The sequence below is a fragment of the Fukomys damarensis genome, unplaced genomic scaffold, assembly GCF_012274545.1.
Source record: "Fukomys damarensis isolate Sample0158 unplaced genomic scaffold, DMR_v1.0_HiC HiC_scaffold_37, whole genome shotgun sequence".
NCBI lineage: Eukaryota > Metazoa > Chordata > Mammalia > Rodentia > Bathyergidae > Fukomys > Fukomys damarensis.
The window spans coordinates 66,063,663-66,087,049 of NW_022900949.1; the positions used below are offsets into that span (position 1 = coordinate 66,063,663).

Consider the following 23,387-nt stretch of genomic DNA (forward strand, 5'->3'; position numbering starts at 1 on the left):
GAAAACAAAGTTTTCTATTTAAAAGCATCCTAAACAAACTATCAAATACAGATATTTTTTTAATTCTGTATGGTGACTTGTAAATGTTTCATTTCAATTTCTAAGAAGTTAATAAAAGAGTACCAACATGTCATTAAGCTCAGTCTTGATTCCAGCTATGAAGAACCAAATAAGTGATCAAGTTTCTACTGAAAAGGAAACAAAGAGGTTTAAAATGAAGACATGAATTTATACTAAGGCTAACAATAATCTATTGGAAAAAGTTTCTTGATAACATTTCACAGATTAATGGTCATGAAAAGAGGCAAGATAAAGAATAAAGAGTTGTAAGTAAGTATCAGCTGGCACCAAGCTGTTTTGTGTCGTTCCTTCTCAGACGTGCTAAAGTGCTTCTCTACTCCTCAGAGAATACCTGAACACAGATCTTTCATCCAGGGCATTTATCCTCACATGTGCTGATTTTCCCCCCATAAAGGAGGGGCAGGTGGAATAATCCCTTATGAACACTGAAAAGAAAATAGATGGCTACATTTAGAGTGCAAGACAGTAGTTTTGACAAAAGACAATAATGAATCCTAGTACTTCCAAGCTCTGAGCTGCTCTTCTAATTCCTTTTGAATTAATTATGGATTTAGAAATTTGAGTTTGAAGAATTTGAGATTATGTTCATTTCATGGCTTTGGTATGAAATATTAATAGGGAGGTAAATAAAATATAGACATTTGATAAAATAAATAATTTATAGTTTTTAACCACTTTAAATCTCAATAATTCTTTTACTAGATACACACTGCAGATTGTGAAAGAGAAAACAGCACTTCATAAGTTCAAATTCAAATGAAATAAAGTATTTTAAAAATGTTTAATGCCAAATTTATTTCCAATAAAACAGAAATAAAAATATCAACTAAAATTCTTTAAATATTTTTAATAAGTAGTTTCCCATGCTAGAACTCTTATTTTGGGTCTATGATCAAACACAAAGTTCTTCAAGGATATTTAACTACTAAACTCCATTTACATTAAATCCATAAAGATTTGTTTACCTTCTAGAATAGCCTCCTGGAGAAATCAGACTCTTACCTTTATATATCTTCTGGAGAAGTTTCTGGGTGCTTTGAGAACTCCTGAGGTCTATGTCAACAGCCATTCTCTTCCTCCCAGGGTCTTAGGGGCTTGGAGAAATCCCAACACCTGCTGCTACCACTGAGTGTCGAGGCTAGGAAAGTTTCAGGGTTTTGCCAGCAAGACCACTGAGCCACAGCCAAAGCTTGGGAAGCCTTAACAACTGAAAGCAAGTGTAGAGGGCAACATGGTACCCAGCACGGGGCTCAATTGTAGCAGCAGGGGAAGGAATATTCCCCACCCTGACAAGGGTTTAGAGGCAGCCATCCAGGAACCAAGGCTCTGCCAATAGACAGGGCCAAGGAAGTCGAGACATAACCACGCAGCACAAGACCCTGGGAGAAGGGGATCAACCAGCACAGAGCTCAGGTAGCGCCAAAACTCCCCGCCAAAACACAAGAAGCAATGGAGAAAGGCAACAAAATACATGGAGATAGGCCATTCACGCAACCCATGAGAAAGCCAACACATGGATGAGGAGGGTATGAAGATCTAGTTCTAGAAAGGAAAGTAAGAACACACATTATAGCATGCCTGATGTATTGAGGTTAAAAATCCAAAAGTGACAGAAGGTTAATAAATCCTGTCAGTAAAACCTTTATATCAAAGTTTACAAATACACAACAATCCCAGGGTGCTGATCCACAAGGCAACAGAAAGTAAAAGGCAAAGTTGTCTGCAATTAAAAGAGAAAATGGAAAGACAAAGAGAAGGTTAAATACAACTGATTTTTAAATGGAAAAGATAAAAATTCTTTAAAGTGCAACATACTTTCTATCAAACACCACGTTCTACTATGATCAGAAGAGGGTGAATGAAGGAATTTAGTAAGAGAAGGATTTGAAGAAAAAGAAGCAAGTGGGCAAGGAGTGCACAGACGTGAAGAGCAAGAGATGGAAGAAAGAAAAGAGGAAGATCAAAGGAAAATGTGATTAGCTTAATTTTGAAGCACTGTGAGACAAACTACTTGCTGACTAAGATTTTTCTGCAACTGTCTGTGCTCCATAATGCCATGCTTTCCATGGAGACTGTAAGAGCTTGGTATCACTGTTCACAGCTCTTTAACCGCTCACAAGCCTTCAGGAACCTATATTGAGCCCACTGAGTTTTAAGTATTAGAGCTGCAAGAGACAGACCCTAACACAATTTGCTTTGATGAGCTGGATGAAATCAAGCCAGAAACTAAGTTTAAACTGTGACAGGTCTTTAATACTGCAAACCTTAACATTCCTCAAATAAAAATAATCAAAACCATTGAAACTCTCACTTTTTCAAGACTACAAGTAAATTAAAGATGCCCAGTATTTTATCCATTTCAGAAATAGCTGAAAAGAAAACCTATTCCCTAATAGCAGTTATATGTGTGTACTTTTTTACTTCATAGAACGCTGTTGAAAATGTTCTTCAAATCAAATAGAAAAATAGTAACAATAGTTATGCTACTTGGTATCAAATGGCTCAAATAACTTTGTAAGTATGAAAAATTTGATTTCCTTTCCTTGCTTTTAAAATACATAGTATTTAATGACATAGTAAATAAATGCAGGTTCTTCTTAGGCAAACAAAGTTCACTCATTTTTGATAAGTCACTAAGGATCAGTCAGACATTACTCTAAAACAAAATAACCCCACACTAAAATATAGTAAGTACTGCTTAACCACTCAGTATTTTAAATTTCAAAGAACTAGAATTTTATAGAGAACAAGAAACCTGAATAGCTTTCTGAAATACCATTTCAGTAAGTTTAGATGTTAATTTGACTTAAATCTTAAAATTTTAAATAATCACCATGTAAATGTAATAGCTCTATAAAAAGGAAAGGCTGAGTGCCTAGGCCAGAAACAAAATGGAAGGTGATTTTTTTAATGTAATAATTTGACTTTAAAGAATTAATTGTATTTTTATTTCTCCACAAATTTGCTCTGCAATTTTATCTTCAGTAACTAGTATGCGTAGGAAAAGAGGTGTTCAATAAATAATTACTGGTGTGTATTGCCACATTATGAAAAGGCACCCTAAAAAGGTATACATGTGGAGAGATCCATGGTCAAGTAGATTCATTACAAGTTTTAAATAGTTAAATAGGTCTCTTCCTGCATTGTCAGAACTTTTATCATTACTGTAAGTCTATAGTTTTTATAGGATATCTATTAATCACAGAATAATTATTCGAAGAAAATCTGAGTTATAATTACATGAAAAAAATTTAAAATCCTGATTTCTTCCAATATTTTAATGAAAGACACTGGCAAACTATTCACTGGTATATATTTGTATATGATTTAATCATAAGGAAAACCATATACACTTTGAATATACATATTACTAAACACATATTAGACTTTATCATAAAGGCTCTACACAGAAGAGAGAAAAGTTTGGAGCAAGACGTGTGCAAAATATCATTAAAATATTCATTTTACTAATAAAGGAACTTGCTAAGGAAAACTACCTTGTTTTGGTACACTAAGATGTCTCCTTTAAAACTATCTAATGTAAGAATATATTACACTAATTTGGGCCAGGGATTTAGCTCAGTAGGGCCTTTGCCTGCCTCTCAAGTGCAAGGACCTGAGTTCGATCCCCGGTGCGAAAAAAAAAAAAAAATCATACTATCGTATACTAACTTGTTAATTATTTTAAATTATGAACATAAAATCATATAAAATCCTATAATCTATTAATGTGAAAAAGGAGCTCATTTAGAAATGGCAACAATTAATTGCTTTCAAATACTAGAAAAGTCATTTTTAAAATTATTGTGAAGCAAATAAAGAACAAAAGTGGAAATTAATGACTATAAAATTATATAGAAAACTATGCTCCACAGACTAAAGTATCTAACCACCTTCAAGGTCAGTATCTTCAAGTAGTTATACTGGGAGCAAATTTGAATTTTACTTATGAAAACATGTACACAGATCACAGAGAAGAAAATCACAGTTCTTCTCTAAAACAAAGCTCCTGGTTTTAGAGCACTACAGGTCATTTTTCCACGTATGCCATCTCAGTCCACAACAGCAGCTCCCTACCCGAAAGGAATCTTAGTAAACTAGCTCCCCATTTGGCTTATTCACTCACCAGCATCCATTAGCCAACTCCACGCTTTATCTTCAATAGATAACATACGGCTTCTTCTTGCCATGTGCCGTGAAAAGGATCCAGAGGTTCCCCTTAAACAACAATTCCTGAGTGACTGCTGTAGCACCAAGAGTAAAGGATATGCCAGGTCAGCCACTTTTTTGTCCCAGCAATATTAGCAGCAACAGCAGCAGCAGAAGCTGGAGCAGACCATTTAGACCCACCTCCTTGCAGGATGCTAGCCAAAGCTTTCTTGTTTACTCTACACCTACAGAGTTTCCAGTATGTTTGCACTTTTCCCACAGAGTGTCAAAACAGGTGTTTTCCTGTGATCATCCTTAAAAATCTGCTCCCCAAAATAGGTGACACATATACTGTTACTATGAAATTCTAACTTTCTAATTCTACAGAACATGCTCTTATAAGTTCACTGTATTATAAGGAAGCCTTGATGAGTGCAACCTATTAAATTTTTCCTTCACCTCCCACACCACTAAGCAAGTGGACTGCCCTAAAATTTCCTGTTAATAAAAAGCAAGATATTGTACCATGCTGCTTTGGTCACTTCTTTTGTAATATTCTATCTGCCTTCCTGTCATAGAACTACCTTTACTTTTGCAAATGCTAATGTTTTCATAATCTTTACCAAAACTCCAAACAGATGGGAAAGTATCAAGTCTCATGATCTTTATTTTACAGAATGAGAAATGGTTTATTTGCTTCTATACTTCATTTCCATGTTGAAGGTAGTGATCAGTTGTTTTTCTTTTCAGCAGCATTAAACTTAACAAGTAGCTATAATGTGGTTGAACAAAAGAGCTAATAGGCATGAAACAACATTAATAAAGCATTTACTTATTTATCCAGAACTAAAATCCTACAGATATAAAAACTCGCTGGATTTTTTTTTCTTTTTTTGGTAACTTAAATAGATCAACAAACAGTGACAAAAGATTAATAATATTTTCCTCATTATTTACTTGTTAGAGATATAAACATGAAGGCATATGCTCATTATATAGTAGAGAATAATGATCCTCGTTAGCAAAACTGGAAGACCTGCATACACAGATTCTCAGAATAATATATTTCTCAAGTTAAACACATCACAGTGCTCCCTTCATCAAAGCATGATAGGAACAAAAGATGACTCACACTGAGCACTCACTAAATGCCAGTGCTTCTCTGTGCTTTCCATATTTTACACCATCACCAAAGACCAGATATTAGTACTGCTCCATTTTGGAAAGAGGAAATTGAGGCTTCATTAGGTTACGTGACTCTTTCAAGGTCACAGTAATAGAGCTGGAGCTTTAAATCATCCTGTTAAAACTGCAACATTAATTTTGGCTTCCATATACAAGTACACTACAAGTTTTTCTTTTGCAAGATAAACATGCAGAATGTTTACAATAAAAGACTTAATAGCTAATATATATGTGGTATTTACTGTGTGTACTGAAATTCTGCAAGTCTTTTCCATGTCTCAACTTATGATTCACAAAATATCAGGAAGATAGATATGTTCCCATTCCATAAGGTACATCGGATGAATCTGAGGTATAGAGCATTACATGGGTTGCCAAAGGCTGTACAAATAACAAAGAATGCAGCTCTTGACACTATGGCTTTATGCTTGCTGCTGCCTCCTGAAAGCTGATTAAGTGTTAGAGCCCTTTAAGAAAAGGAAATGAGACATGTCGTGTCTGCCTAGAATCCTGGAGAATCACTGTCCTTTCTTTTCAGAAAGTTACTATGCATAAATATGTACATAAGCTTGTAATATATGCATGCATATCTTTCAATGATGTTTATTAGCTTAAGGAATTAAGTATTGTTTGAGTCTCAGATTCTTTAATGTCAAAGACAAATTCAGTTTTCACTATTTTTTTTCTCAAATGCATGCTATCTTCAAGGGCATTAACAGGGCAGTGACATTATTATTGTCCTAGCATCTGTTATTCTGTTTGGGAGGATTACCACTGCTGTCAGTCATACTTATACTTCATTCCCACCTTGGCAAATAAATTTAATTATGTGCAAGACTTAGTAATTATGAGTTCAGAGAAAACTTCAGAAGTCTAAGGGTCATCACATGAGATAACGGTTTAAACCAACCTTGGATCAAGGTACATCCTTGAGTAGTCACCAGCTGAAATGACCCTGACTGCTTAGCTCTTGAGGACACAGTCACCAGACAGTTCAAATTAAGATGCCAGGGGCCTAAAGGATGGCTAAGAAGCCAATGAAGAACAGGGAAAACAACTTACTTCTTTAATCTGGCAGCAAGCCCAACTCTCTGAACTCATTTTGGCCATCTTCAGCTTTTTAATATCTAACCTAACATAAATAAACACCAAAAAAATCTAAAAAGCTTCAGAGAGAATATACTTATAGTGAAGGACCTTTGCTTCTGCTACAATTTAGTTACACATTTTAAGAAATTCAGCCATTTGGCAGCATTTAGAAAGAAGAAATTATTTAGCTGCCTAAGTGGCATGGATGGAGGTGATATACTACTTAGGAGTTTATTTACTATCAATTATTTTTAAAAATTAGAAGTTACCATAGAGAACAATGACCATTATGTATCTAGTTTCTAGACAATTGCCTTCTTTGCAAAATCCCTTGGATAATGGTGTTATATGCCATATCCTCAAAAGCATGGTTATTCTTTGGCTGACAACAGATTTGTCTTAAGTTTCCAACCTTAATACTCAATTTACACAAAAATTATCCAGAAATTCTGAAAAGCATATCCTGACATCTTTTGGGAGAAAAAAGATCAAAGTAACCTCAAGGCTTTCACATAAGATCAATCATAACCGTTTTTATGACCTCTGCATTCCTAAGTGATTAGATTAGAAAGAATTATGACTCACTTATACACTCATCCAAATACATGATACAGATACCACATACAGGTATAGACACATAATCACTTCTTGGTCTTTCGGCTGAGATCAAGTGTAGGCATAGACACATATATCTGAGTTTTCAATTTATCTGCTGAAGTTACAGTTCTTATTTCTTTCTAATGTTAATGACACAGCAATTAATATTTCTGATCATTTCAACACTTTTTCTTCAAATGATAATGGAGTAATACCTCATCACAAGATAAATAACGTAAAGCAGTTTTTTGTTTGTTTGTTTGTTTTGTACCAGGGATTGAACAGGGGACCTTGCACTTTTGAGGTAGGCAGCAGCACCACTAAGTTAAATCCTCTAAAACAGCTTCATATTCATCAGCTCTTACCGGGTCTCTGCTATCCTACCTAACTATCCTTGAATATGGCTTTATTTGGTAATAAAGTAATAAACACAAACCCCAAGCCACAACTTAGAACACCTGAGTGCATGAGCACCACAGCTTCTGACAAACAATCCAAACATGTTTTTAAATTCTGGTAATTGAACCCAGGGTCTTTTCACTGAGTTATCCATCCATCCTTTTTTTTTTTTTTTAATTTTGAGACAAATGACTTACTAAATTGCCCTAGCTAGACTTGAACTTGCAATCCTCCTGCCTCATCCTCCCAGAGTGGGAGGATTACCATCTATATATGAACTAGTGACCTAAAAATGAAAAGCTGTAATTATGCATTATAAATTCCTGAGTCATTCTGTACTCAATTTTATGCTTTAAATAAAACTGGCCAAAGAAAATCCACAAGTGACTTAGTATGACTTAGTGTTTCCAAACCAGGAAAAGGAAGGACTTTCAGTGTTTCAGACAACATTTTTCTCTTATTTGGAAAATCAACATTTCCTATTCAGTTATTCCCAGGGGGACAACAAGGAGAGCAGGAGAAGGGGAGGAGGAAGGGAGAAATAGTGTTTTTAAAACAGTACTTGGTATTTGTGCTACCTAGTTATTCTGTGCAGGAGTTGGAATGTATCTCAGCAAATTTTGCAAAAAAAATATACTCATGAAAGTGTTGCAATTTAAAACAAAATCAAGAGGAAAAGCTTACTGCATTTCCATAAATTCAGTAATATGAATATTCCAGGTTGTTACATAAAATAAATCTTGGGATTCTAAAATTAGATTAATTTGGAATCTTTATTTCAACATGCACAAATCATTTTCTCTCTTCAAATGAAAACAGTATATATTTTTTCCTGATTGAAAAACAAGTAGATTTTGCTCTGGCATCATACTTATATAACCCTAGTTCTCTTCTTTATTTAAAAGACATTTCATATAATTTGATGTGTACTGAAGTTACTGAAGGATGGCCAAGAAAAGAGTTTTTACATCTGTCAAGTATGAAGCCACATGATTCACCAAGTGACTTTATGAACAATGAAGGCATGAGAATGAGCTTCCACTACAACTGTCCATCTTGCCATGTGTTAGCTGGAAATCAATAATTCAAGTCTGTACTCCATACTTGGCTAATGGATGTGAATTACAGGGACAAAATACTGTCTCCATGTTACACATATACACATGCCTACGTGTAGTTGGGTTCATAACTATTACAGTTTTCCGGCAGGCATATTATTCCCATTTGACAGATGAAAACACTCACAGAGGTTGAAAATGTTAACTGTGGAATGAATGTCCCCAAAACCTTGAATAGGAACTATACTGATTAACAGGACTCTGCCAGAACACACACATGCATGCACACGCGTACACACACACACAAACACACACACATATCCACCCCACCCCAGAGTTATAGAGATTGGTCTATCTTTTAATACTGCAGAGAATTATAATTTTTATTTGTAAAAATTTACAAGTATGATTCTTAAAATATTTGGGGACTGCTATTCTAGTTGTCAGAAAAATGTACCATATAATTAAAAATTATTCAACCTGAATAGCATGCATATAATTAAGACAAGACACCCAGAATGATAGTTTGTATTCAACAGTTGAAAATAATAAAATTTCATCTTATCTTGAAAGAGATGTGTTTTCCCTATTCACATCTGACATTGTTGTCTGAGCTAAGGCAAAGTAGCTTCCTTAAGGAGTAAACAGCATTCTTTTATTTTTATAGGCTTTCTTACTACTTAACAGAAAGTTTTCTCTATTTTTGTTCAGTTTTCTGTTAAGGCAAACTTTATGTTTTGATATTAAATGGTACAAGAATTTCTTCTTAAACCTAGTTTAGCTCTCAAATTAGCTCACATTTGCATGTTAGTACTGGCCCTTTTAGCCCAGATTCCTGTTTAAAATACTCCTTCCCCCGCCTCTACCCCCCCCTTTCTTTTTTCTTACTTCTGCCCTGCCCAGATTCCTGTTTAAAATCCTCCTCCCCCCGCCTCTACCCCCCCCTTTTTTTTTCCTTCCAGATGTGACTAATCTTCCTGTTATTCTACTCTGTCAGTTTTTCCCCTGGTATTCTTTTCATGTTGCATAATGTTTACTTTTCACCATCTCCTTTTAGAAATTTACTACTGTCTCCTTGGTGCTAGCCTTCCGTTTTCAACAGATTAAAATAGCCAATATTTATGTATTAGCACACTTTTTGGTCAACTTTTGTGCCACTCAGATGAAGCCATTTCCTCAAGTCAAAAATGCAACTAATCTTTCAACGGACATAAATAAATACCTATTTGTTGATCTTCAAAGTTAAATTCAGTCTAATCCGTAAGAGCTACCAGAGATCACAATTAGAAGGCTTGGCTTTTTTTTCCTCCTTTCAAATTTCCCCATAAGGTACTCCAGCACAGCAAACAGAATACCACTCCTTTTAAAGATAGCTTTCTCCCCAGCCCTTCATTATAACATCATAAAACAGGTTAGCTTAGGTTTCTGAGCAGAATATAAAGCTTTCTCTATTCTATAGTTTTCAACTGTAAAATAAACTTTAACTTTATACCAAAAATTTGCATCCTACCCTAATTTCAAAAATTGTAACCACTATATTATAGTATCTGAGCATGAGTAAAGGAGCTGAATTTCTATTCTACAGAAAACATCCAGAAGACTTTGAGTTGCAAGCGATACATTCTAAAATCCATAACAGAATCATGGGACACAAAACATAAATCATAACTCTAAATTTATATACTGTATTTCTTAGTGAATTCAATATTGTATTATTTCATAGTCATAGGATTCTTAGATAAAAGGGAGTCTTACCAGTCCAATTTACACTGACATCCATACAAGACATTTGCAAGCCTTTAAAAACTGTACATTTTCTAAAATCCGAAACATCTTTGAAAATATTGACAAAATACATATTGTAGAAGACAATGACCATAAAAATTTACCCTGTTTCTGAAAGTAGGAATCAAATAAATTCCAAATTTTTATTATATTAAAATATATGCTACAATCTTATGGTAATTCCCAGTGTTTTTCTAGTAATTCTTAACTTCTTCAAAATAAATGAATACATTAAAATTTCCTTTACTGTCACACAGCACTAGGTAGCCTCAGCTGATGTTTCTTTAGGTCAGCCTGGACAACTGAACTTCCAAAACCCCTCACTGTCACTATTTAAGGCTAAGAACACTAAATTCAGCTGAAAAACTGATAGTTAAAAGGTATAATATATAATGCCAATGAGCACAATAAGCACAAGAATCATGTACAACTTATTCACTTTATAAAATTGTATCACAAGTAGAAAAAAATTTATTCTATGAAAAAGGAAGGGCTTGTTGGTAAATCCCCAGCATAGTACTTGATCAAAAAAAAAAGTGAATAATAAATATCTTGACTAAATACATCCATCAATCATAGAGGCATATTTATGTACGAAAAGACAAACTTTTTGCACCACAGGAAATAATATTAAATACATCAGTTAAAATATTAGAAAGATGAATTCAAAGAATTCTCCTATAAGTTTTTAAAAATTTATGTGTAGCTTTACTTATACCTTATATTGGAAATTAGTATCTTATTCTGAAAAAAATCATCCATTTCCCCTACTTTTCTGACATAAATTGTATTTTGGGATTGCCAATTTACACTAAAGAAAAATTTCTTTTTCTTTAAAAAACCTTTTAGAAATGTGTTCTCACCCAATAATAATGAATGACATTAAAGTTGACCTCAAATCCAACTCTAACTTCTAGCTTACAGAAAAGAAAGTTAATGGAAGAACAAAATACAAAATGAACGACACTATAGAGAAACAATTAGCTAAATTTGGAAATTTTCAAAATAATGATTTGATTTTTTTAACATAGGCATAAGAAAACAAAGAATTATTTAAAATAAAATCTTTTAAAAACATAACATCCAAATAGACTATGCAAGCTTTGTTCAGGTACTGACCTTAATAACACACATGTACAAAATACACGCTATCAGGGCTGGAGATTTAGCTCAGTGGCACCATGCCTGCCTCACAAGTGCAACGTCCTGACTTCAATTCCCAATAGCAACAACAACAACAAAAAAGAGTATTCAAAATTCACGCTTTTTACATTGTAGAAAAGTTGAACATGAAATAATATAATGTAATTTTTATCAATTTTAATGGATTTGGAAATGGAGGTATATTTAAAACAATTTCTTATTAGAGACAGTACTGAAACATTTATAGGTCAAATAATAAGGTGGCTGCAATTTGTTTTGAAACAAAAAGCATATAGAAAGTATGAAGCAAGATGGGCAAAATGGGTGCCGGGAATGCAGCTCAGTGGTGCAGTGCCTAGCTGGCAAGTGCAAGGCCCTAAGTTCAATTCCCAGTACTTGAAAAAAAAAGAAGGGTAAATGTTAATTGATGCATACATATATCAATGTGTGCATACTAAAGGTATGACAGGTAAAGAAGAGACCTAGAATTGCAAAAGCAATCCTGGGCAGCAAGTGCAAAGCAGGAAGCATAACAATAGCTGACTTCAAGTTATATCACAAGTCTACAGTGGTAAAAATGACACGGTATTAGCGCAGAAACAGACAAATAAATCAACTGGAAAAGAGAGGATGCAGGAACAACCCTAGAAATGTGGAGCTATTTGATCTTTGCAAAGGGGGCCACAAATATACAATGGAAGAAAAATGGCCTCTTTAGCAAATGGCAGTAAGACAACTGGCTTTCCATATGCTGGAGTCTGAAGCTTGATTTGTATCACTTACTAGGTACTAAGCTGAAATCAAAATGGATCAAGGATCTACATATTAAAGCAGAAACACTAACCTACTGGAAGACTTTCTGAACAGAATTCTCACTGTACAACAAATAATAGCAAGAATCAAATGAGATTACATCAATTAAAAAGCTTTTGCATGGCAAAGGTAACAACGGAGTTAAGAGACAACCTACAGAAAGGGAAAATAGTTTCAACACCTACATCTCAGACAGATTATAAATATGCAGAATATAAAAAGAACTCAAAAAAATTAGGCCACTCAGTAAAAGATCCATTCAAACAGTGGGCAACTGAAACAGATACTTCTTAGAAGTACAAATTATCATCAATAAATACATGAAAAAAATTCAGCATCACTGGTCACAGAGAGAAACGCAAATTGAAATAACACTGAGATTCCATCTTACTCCAGAAAGAATGGCAATCATCAAAAAATCAAATAATAAATGCTGGCATGGTTGTGGTATAAAAAGAGCCCTTCTACATCAGTGATGGAAATGCAAAGTAGTACAACCATTATAGAAATCAATACAGAAGTTTGTCAAGAATCTAAGAATAGAAATTCCATTTGACCAAGATATTCCCCTTTTAGGTATCTTCCCCAAAGAAATGAAAACAACATATTACAGGAGATATATTCATACCCATGTTCATACTGCCTAAATAATACAGTATAATAACACTTTATATAGCAGTTACATTGTGTTAGGTAATGTAACTAATCCACCAGAGATTTAAAGCATACAAGAAGATGCACATAGTTTATATGCAAACACAACACGTGTGTGTGTGTGTGTGTGTGTGTGTGTGTGTGTGTGTGTGTGTGTGTGTGTGTTACTGGAGAGCAAACACATAAATGCTCAACTACTGAGCTACATCTTCAGACCTTTTTATTTTGAAATAGGGTCTTGTTAAATTGCCTTGGCTGCTCCTGAATTAGTCGTCCTCATGTCTCGGCCTCCACACCAGTTGGGCTTAAAGGCATTCAACACTATTTTACATAAATAATTTGAGCACTTGAAGATTATGGAATACATGAAGGGAAGGAAGGGAAGTCCTGGAAACATCTTCATGGATGCCAGGGAATGATTATATTAATTAAAGCACTGAGAAATAAGAGGCAGCATTATTTGAATCCTCATAGTGCATGCACCTGGGCACTATACTTGCAAACTGAATAGGCACATTTCTTATCTGCCTCGTATCAAGTCCAAGTAAGTACTATTATCCCTGCATTACAGATAAGAACACCATGGTAGAAAAGGGCTAAGTAACTTGCTGAGTCAATCAGCTGGCAAGTGGTATAATGGATAATGTTCTGAGTGTTTCAAATAGGGTAGAAGGAAAATATCTGGAAATAAAATTCTACATGGCTACTCCACCTGGTGCTTTTTTAAGACACTGTATAGAGTGAGTGCAGGTAAGGTTTTCCTGAGTGGCTCTCCGAAGAAGAGGCCACTGGGTCAGCATTTGCCAGTTTCCATGGTGTAAATACTCCTGGAGCCAATTTTAAGCTACCAACAAGGTATCACTGACTCATGTGAGCCAATTCCTGCATAGCATTGCCTATGGCTTTCAACAAATTGTAATATACATGTACAGAGTTAAATTTCTAGGCCAGGAGGAACCCGTAAATCACAGCAGTGTAACTGCAATCTCTATTATTTACAGAACTCTGTATAAAACCAACAGTCAATTTATATTTGAAATTAATAAACTCCTAAGGAGAATAATGTCCTGCGTGAAAGGAAGTAAGAATTAACAAGTAATTCAGAGATTACACAGCTTCTATGAAAGATGGCTAACATTTAAAAAGTATTCTTTAAATGTGATTAATGAACTGTGATTAGTAAGTGATTTCCTGCTAAACTACTCTTCCCTCAGGGAGTACATAAGGGTTTATATCTAAATAGAGAAGTTGAAAATGAAAGTATAGCTCAAAGAAACTATTCGATCTGGGTCAGGAACAGACACTGCAAATAAATACAGGGGGATTAGGTATCTATGTTCTGTGTTTTTAAACCATATATAACATAAAAGGTATTGAATGAATACTGGTAAGGGAAACTAGAACAAAGGCAATCGCAGAAACTAGATTTTTCACCCTGTATATATGTGTTTAATTTACCTACATTTAGTAAATATAGATAGAGACATATTTGTATAAAAGACAGTTCAAAATATTAATATCTTTGTAGCATGAGAAACAGTACTTTAGGTCATGCATATAAAAAGTATTAAAAAATAAGTTTAATAAATTTATATATAAAAGGTCATTAGAATTATTAACATTGATTCTATTACTTTATAAACTTATAACTATCATTTAATGTATCCAATGTATAACTATACTTAAATAAATTTTTAATTATATATAGCATCTATCTTTTACATGGAATGCAAAGATAATGATAAAGAGAAGCAACCAGTAATTCACAAAGCAAAAAAGACAAATCATATGCAAATTTTCTTAGATATAATGTAAAACTATAATGTTTTTGGCAGGCAGCACATCAGCTGCTGACCTGTTAATGACTCTGGTTGTCAAATACCCACAGCCTATTACTTAACAGACTTCATAAAACAAATGCAATTCATTAGCACTGTCATATGTTTATTAATCCATATGCAAAAAGTGCTTCTGAACCTTGTTAGAGTCTAAACACATTGCTTTCTGAGTTCTTCTTGTCTCAACAGAAGAGCACAGAAATCATTTATTGGGTCAATTTAAACAACTGATTTCTACTCTTAATGCTTATAAATGGCAGAAAAAATGTCATCTTTTTCAGTCCATTGCCTTAAGGAGAAAAACTCACAGAATTAGTGATTAAAACTGAAAAAAAGAATCAATCAACAATACTATTGCCTAGCATGTAAAAGAACCAATTATGTTACTTAATTAGACATTTTTTCTAAGCCCAAGACTGAGAAAAGAATATAGACTTTTTTAATCTCTCAGATTTTGTGATATGTTAGTTAAAAAGTGAAAACAGATCCAAGCCAAGTAACTGTTGGTTTCTATATACAAGACTACTGTTCATATGTTTGATGCAGCCTTTCAAATAGGTGAATGCATCAATGTTTACTGGAAATATCTGACCGAATTTACAACTGTAATGACTAGTGTTTTTGTTTTTGTTTTATCTTAGGGATAGGGACAAGGAAGATTTTTGCATTGGTCAGGAGCTACTAATTCTGATGGTATTCCTTATTCTATTACATTTTACATTAAATAAAGTGATATCTATTGAAAAAGCCTATAATGTGGTAGTTCTATTGGTAGGCAGTATTCACAGATGACTAAGACAATAGCCTTTGTTTTAAAAGCTTCCAGACAAGTGACCTGAAGTCAAAAACCTAACAATAACAATCTACAATAGTAGCATGGCAGAGTTTTCATATACTCCCTCCTGTCACTGCATTTGAATGCAGTAAAATAGCATGTAACAATGTTTTGATTTTTCAGGTTTTTTTAAAAATCTCTTCTCTATAGTGATACTACCTAACTTCAGTAAATAAGAATGAACAGGCTGTGGGTTAGGGATCAAAAAATTCTTTTAGGGGAAAGAAAAACTGGCGAGACCAGATTTTAAAAAGAAAGAACAAAAATAAAAAATCTTCAGGGTAAAACAAATGACACTATTTCTTCCATTTTGTTGCAGGGCAGATCTGATTATATTTTCTTTTGAAATTAATATGCCACTAGATCAAATTCAAATTTGATCCAAACAAGACTGAAATAAACAAAAGGCAGAGTTACTGACACCATATCTCTAAAATTTCTGAATGGGCTACGAGGCTCAATTTGCTGTGATGTGAGAATTTCAATTATTCCCTAACTTGCAAGATTAGAAAATTAGACTACCCTCATAACTACAAACCACCAAAATGAATATTGTATCAAGGCCTCCCCTACGCTTATCTCTTTTGAGCACCATATGAACAAAAGGCTCACTGTTCAACACATGAAGTACTGCTGCTTTAAAGGGCAGATATCCTGAAAAGTCTATGTTTTTAAACCATTACCGTAAGGCATCTAGTCTCTGAAAACACATGCTGCTTGCAGAATAGCAGGATGAATATGTAATAATGGAGCAGCAAAATTTATTTTCAAGTAGATGACTTTTAGAAATTGTGATGCTCCTTGAATAGAGTCAATGTCTCAGTGAATAACATCTCAATGTTCAAGTAGTGATTAGCATTTGTTACCAGTTACATGTGTAATTACTCCACTCTAACCCTTAATGAGTCTGAAGTACTAAATTTTTAATCCCTCCTGGTGATCCTTCTTCAAAGTGGATAAATATAGGTTTCTCCTCAAATACTTAATTGCTAGTACTACTGGCACCGACACATAATCTATAAGACTTTTTTATTCTCTAGAACTTCTCTGTTGTTTTAAATGGAGCCTTTATCATATAGTTCCTAAAGACCAGGTTAATAATTTGCAGGAAATATGTATTTACAGTTTTTGGAAGCTTGGATTCTCTTTTCGATCTCAGGTTGAAGATCTGCAACACTATAGAACAGTCATACTTAGAAGATAAAATGTAATTCTTTTCCAAATTTATAGTATGGAGAAATTTAAGTGTAACAAAGGAAAAGGACTCTCTCTTGGTTATTATTATTAGTTCTATGCTTAAAACAATAATAATTATAGCACTTATAGGTTCCAGATTTTTTCTCTGATAGTGAACACTAATGTTAAACAAAGCTTTTGCCAAGAGTTAAAAAAAAAGAAAAAAAACTAAAAATGCTATTATCGCTATTATTATTTATCCTTCTACAACTTTTGAAGAGTAAACAATTATTCCATGTGAAAACCAAATACTTTCCCCGCAAAGCACTCTTATAAACAAGGAATTAATACTGTTAGCAAAATAACTGTGTATCATGCCTCTGCACAGACTAATTCAATATTCCCCACTGAGACAGAAGTTGTATAGACAGCCATCGTATAAAGAAGCCTGACCAGATACCCATGTGCCGCCTGCATAGGATAACATACAAAACATGGCATGAGTCCAAATAAAGGCTTGCTCCAGAAAATTACATCAACAGAATACAAATGATCCATTATTGTGCTGGTACAATTTATACGGATAAATCTTACCACAATTAAGGATGCTAGATTCCTTAGAGAAAAAAATGTATGAGTAGCTAAATGTTGCTAACAAATGAATGTCCCATTACATGAAAAGAAATTCTCTAATGGTGAACTTAAAAGCACATAAAATCTGCTCATAATTGTTGGTCATGGCCAGGAAGAAACACTGCTTTAAATCCCCTAAACACTTAATGAATGCCAAGGATATTCGAAACACCATAAATATAAAGGTTATTAATATAAGCTTCCCATTCTTAAGGAGCTTATGAAGTAGAGGAGAAAAATACCAAAACTGACTGTAAAACCCAGCATAACATGATTTTTCTATAATACATAAAAGGTAAGAAAGCAGAGAAAAGAAAAACACTCCATTTCCTGGATGATGTCCCATTTGATAACCACCAGACATGAGGAACTTTTACAAACAACAGCACAGACAGAATTAAACTTTTCTCTCTACTGAAACCATGGGTTGTCTACAGGGCCCAGAGTTCAGCAAAAAACTCAAGAGTATTCCATAAAAATCAACTGGCCATATAAAATTTAAAACAGTAGGTAGTTACTTTATGCTTTGAATCCTGATTCTGCCCCACATTCTTTATATTAGGAAACTTTATAATTAACTGATTTTTATATATGTTATATATATATATATTTATATTTTATATATATATAAAACACACACTATATATGTATATAATATATATAGTGTATGTGTGTTTTTTGAGAATCTGTCATTAAAGACAAAAACAAGGCATAAACCTTTAATGCTATCAGTAAGCAAGGATCAGAACAGTCAAGAAACTTTTTCTTTTTGGACTCTAATAGCAGTTTTCACCTATCAGGTATGTCAATATGCTACTTTCATGCAATGAAAACAGCATATTCCAGGTTTTTTTCTTTGACTTATCAAATACTATACTCATATTTAAAAGGCCCAGGTGATCTTTATGAATATGATTAATCGCACCAAAGAATATGATTGGTAGAGGATTCTAACCAATCCTGAGTTTCCTAATCTGTAAATTCAGTGTTACCATATAACATCATTTCTAAAGTTTACTGTAACTGCAATTCCAACACTCCTTAGATCACAAGAGTTAAATGCTGAGTGGCAAAGGAAAAAAGAGGCCCTTGAAAATTACATGAACAATTTTTTAGAATGCAAAGAATAAATCTTAAATGTAAACCAAAAAAAGGTCAGCTTTCCAATGGAGCCAGATTTAGCACCTAAATTTTCATCCTTAGCACACTTTTATAAAGCTTTAATTATTCAATAGTTTGAGTACTCAGTGGTTTGGCTCTATGCTTGTTACCCTAGTTACACTAGTAAAACCTTAAGCAGAATAAAACCTTACGTGGGACCACAACTGAATCTTAATTCTCGAGTCCCTTCAAACATGCTGGAGGCTCTTCTAATAGGGCAAAGAAAAATAGGGTTAGCAAGTTATGTTACAAGTTTTGTATAGTAACCTGTTATTGACAAATCACAATAATCAGGAGGCTTCAACTAGCCAACGTGTTATAATTTGAGAGCTGGCTGTAGCCTATGAATGAATTTACAGGGACTCCTTTTTTACAATGTGCATTGATTTTATTTTTGCTTTTCAAATTGACATAATAGCGGGTCATGGCTCAGAAATGAGATCTGCAGCCTGACCTTCCAAAGATCTACGCAGTAATGATAAACTCAGCAATAGGAATCTGCCAAGCTCATGCTAAGCACTATGTCTCCGGGTGAACACTTGCTGCTGAACAATGCATCTTTTCAGACTGCCTAGAAAAGAATCTGCACACTCACAAAAAAAATGATTTTCTATCAATCAAGTGCTATTTTAATTCAAATGTAGTTCTGAACCACACAGTGGAATAAATCTGTAGTAACTTTATAAACCTGAAACACATTATGTTTACCACAATGCAATTTTACTTATGTTACTAGAATTAAAAAACACAGTTGAAGAAATAAAAACTAATTCTAGTGTGATGATTGAAATAAAACTTTTAGAGGTACTACACAACTTTTCAGTGAATTTCAAGACAACATTCATTCAATAATCTGAGAAATATTAAGTAGTATCCTTTCAAAGAGGTTTGTCATAAGACAAACATATTTCAATGATCAAATCACTGTCAGAACACATAGAACTTGAGATTTCTTTTTTCTTCCAATGATAACTTTTTTCTCTAGAATTGTCAATAAAGAAAAATGTTTTTCTAATCATAAGAATGACTTCCTTAGAAACGCTTTCCTTTCTACTATTAAACAGTCTGGAAAATTGCTTGCTTGACTCATTCATGCTGATGGAATATACTGCAGGCTAAGGGTGACCATTAATTTTCTCTATTTCCTAGAACAACACACATAATTTATATGTGACAGTCTAAAGAAGCATCTTTGGAGTGTTACAGCTACCTTCATGAGTGATATTTTATAACAGTATATACACACCAACCAATCTGCCTTCTTGCTATATCTGAGGATATTTGTTATGTAAGGAACCTCTTATACCAACCACATTTTTTATTTTGTGAAAAAAATAAAGCAAAGTTTCATAACAAAGTAATAAGAAAATACAATAGCCAAAATACTGTGTATCATTATTTTCAAAGTAGTCAGAGTATGAGACATAAGCCAAAAAGATTCTTAAAAAAAGAAACAGATAACACAAAACTTTTATATCAATTTGAAATTCAAAGAGACAATATCAGAGTTATGCAGTGATAATTTAACATGGAGTTATTGGGAAATAGGATATGTAAAAATATGACATTCTTTATTAAAATAAAATAGTTATAAAGTCATACCAAGTAGTGACTGGAAAATTTGTTTTTAAAAAATTGAGAATTTTTCAAAAATTGACACATTATTTTATGAACTGCTTAGCTTATCATCAATAGTGAAGATATAACAAAATGAAAAATTTTCATTAAATGGAGACCTGCTGGTGCTCATTACAACAGCATACATCAAGTTCCATTTTGAGGGGCAAGGGGACAAAAGTCACAGGAAATGGTCTGAGAAGAAAAAATATTTTTTGAATCCAAGACTTAGTGGAGTCACTAATGATAGAGTTATTTTACCTTCTCTCCATGAATAAGAAATTACTAAGTAGGTAAGAAGGTTTTGTTTTTAAAAATCATACTTTCACAATATATACACAGAGCCAATAAGAAAAGCTAAACCATATGAAAGTCTAGAGGTTAAGAAAATTCCCAGGTGGTTTTATCCATTTGAAATAAATATATCTTCTATATAGACTGGGAAGTCATGGCAAAAATACGAGGTTCCCTGAACCGCTCAGTGGTATTAAAGTAATGGTTGTGAATTGGATACGCAGACTTTTCGCGAAATGTATATGGTAATGTCTGTTGGCTTAGAGATTCCAACTAAGTCAGTCTAGGTGACAGGCCAAGAAGTGGAGTAGGATAATAAATAAACTTTTCCATGTCTTTTGCTTTGCAAAAGAAACCCGGAAAAGTACCGAGACACCACTAAGCACACTGTGGTCACGCCATGTAACCTGCTGACTGACATGGAATTAAGCAGATCCTACTGTTGGCAGGGCTGACCGCTAGCTAAGGGAAAGGTGTGCATCTTGTAGGTGTGTGCAATGAAGTGGTCCACCTGGCCCCATCTCTCTCACACTCTACTTCCAAAGCCGCAGTTTTACTGTTCAAGTTCTGAAATGACAGGCCTTTTGAGTCAAAAGTGTTAATAGGCACTGCAAAAAAGTCAGATAATGGTTTATGTTTTCTGGTTCTTCAAAATCCACACACTAGCCAAATACACCACAGGTACAAAAGGTTACAAATCAAAAAGCCCTGGAAGGCATTCATCAATTTATCTGGAAGCAAATACATTTTGAAAAACTCAAATGAAACTTGGGGCCATAATATGATCAAAAAGAATTAATAAGGAGCACATTTATTAACATGAGAATTATTTGCATTATGAATGTTTTAATATTTTTCCTAATATAGTATTTCCACAAGTGTGGGCATATGTATACATGTGTACTTCTGCATGTGCATGTGTGTGTACGAGAGAGAAAGAGATAGCAAGCAAGAAAGTAAGTATAAGGCTGTATTTTAACTGATATTATCTATAGAAATGTATCTGCTGGAAAATGTTTCTTTAACTCTGGTTTGGCTCCTACCTTGGAATTGATGGGAAATAAAAACTTTTCCATGGATTGGAGCCAAGCGAGCTGTTAAAATAAAAGCTAACATTCATTACCAGATCACAGTATCATGATCTCATTTTGAAGGTTGGTTTTTATACATTCATTGTCAATTGCCTAAAGTTGGGAAAAGCAAATTATCAATGTCAAACACTACATAAATAGCCTTATTTTAAATGTTTATACCTGAAAAAAATGTTTTTAAAATGACAAAACAAAAAAGTATTAAAAAGACTCATTTGATTCCTAATTTCATTATTTACCTTAATTTTCCCTGTGTCATCACCTCAAAATCTAAGTACAACACACATATGCATGTATATTACTTCATTACTCCTACTTATAAATCTAATAAGTAGTTTCAATACGTAACTATTTGTAAGTACATGCGAGTTCTCAACAAAACTTTTAAAAGAAATGTGGGGGTGTCTAGAATTTATGATTGTGCTAAACAACTACCAATTCACTATTTAATTCCACTATGGTCTTACTGCACCATTTTTGACAACTGCCAAAAAGTTGAAAATAAACTTTATGTTCACTGCCCTTGGAGATCCTCCTGTACTTCCCCCTAATGACTTCTCACATTAAAAAACTAAAAGAGTCAACTCAAACAGTTGACGTATACTTTTGAATATATATTTGAATATATATTTGACCATATTTTTGAATATATATATATATATTTGAATATATATTTCATCGTCCTTCAACATCACTCAATGTCATTAGCTCACTGCCACAAACTAAATTAATATACAACACGACAGAATGGGCAATCATCCACAGTTTTAACAAGAAGGCAGTGGCCTGACTCAGTACATCAAACAGTAAATGTATAACTCACATTCAGAATTAGACTATAACAACATTTACAGGAACTGTGTAGGGAAACTCAGAACTAGCCATAAGGAACAAATAATGGACTATATTATTTGTAAAGAACCAATGAAGTTGGTGCTCTGGTTTTGTTTTCCTCTTATTTGGTGAAAAAAGTATATCCTTTCTTATGTCTGAACAGACTAAAAATCCCAAAGTTGTGAGCCAGACAAATGCCTTTAAATATTTTAAAGCAAAAGGACCATTTCAAATGGGTTAGAATTGGGTCCCTATCATTTCTGAATAAGGAAAGGAAAAAAAATGAAGATGTGATAAACAGAGTATCATGAATTTGGGTGTTTTAGTCAGACCTTTGAGAAACAGTGGTAGATGTTTTACTGAGAAAGTTTATGCGGGTATAAAAAAGAAAGGAATAATGCAAATGATGAAAAGAAAATGGACTTTAAGATTTAACCTTCTACTCTGTACAACAATTTATTGTACGAACATCAGTATTATTTGGAAAAGATTTAGGTGAGTCTCTTAGCACAAACTATATAAATGAAAAATCAAGTGAAATATGATATGTGATTTATTGTAGACCTACCTAAAGAGACATTAGTTTTAAATGAAATTAAATTTGGAACAGATAGTTATAACTTTTTATATTTTCATGCAGAACTGCATTTATTAAATACATATTAGGCATAGACAATAGTACAAATACTGAATTATGCTATCAATACTACCCAAACTAGCTTGAAATGATAAACATATGAGTTAATGGGATTATTTTCCCTCGACCATAAATAGGTAAATAAATAAGCAGGTATGTGATAGTGCACAATTATACACACCCTAGAAAAGTATTAAAGTGATTGGCTGGCACAAAGTTACTAGAAAGTCCTTTGGCATCAAATAATGTATAGATATCGATATTGCAATAGGCAAAGTGCCCTAGTGACATGCATTATAACCTAAGGCAAAGTTCCCC

The 23,387-nt window shown here is 33.6% G+C and overlaps 1 protein-coding gene across 11 annotated transcripts in view; it reads right to left on the reverse strand.

Moving 5' to 3' along the window:
* The window catches only part of Mbnl1 (muscleblind like splicing regulator 1), a 168,817-nt gene that overhangs the window by 100,531 nt on the left and 44,899 nt on the right, over positions 1–23,387 (reverse strand). The window contains exon 1 of one of the 11 annotated variants that reach the window (XM_010625333.3): positions 4,208–4,306. The exons of 9 other annotated variants lie outside the window; for them this stretch is intronic. In XM_010625333.3, coding sequence (XP_010623635.1) covers positions 4,208–4,213 — 6 coding nt within the window. In that variant the 5' untranslated portion in view covers positions 4,214–4,306. Of the gene's footprint in view, positions 1–1,083; positions 1,105–4,207; positions 4,307–23,387 lie in introns of those variants that run through there. One more of the 11 variants, XM_033759301.1, reaches the window with a different exon arrangement.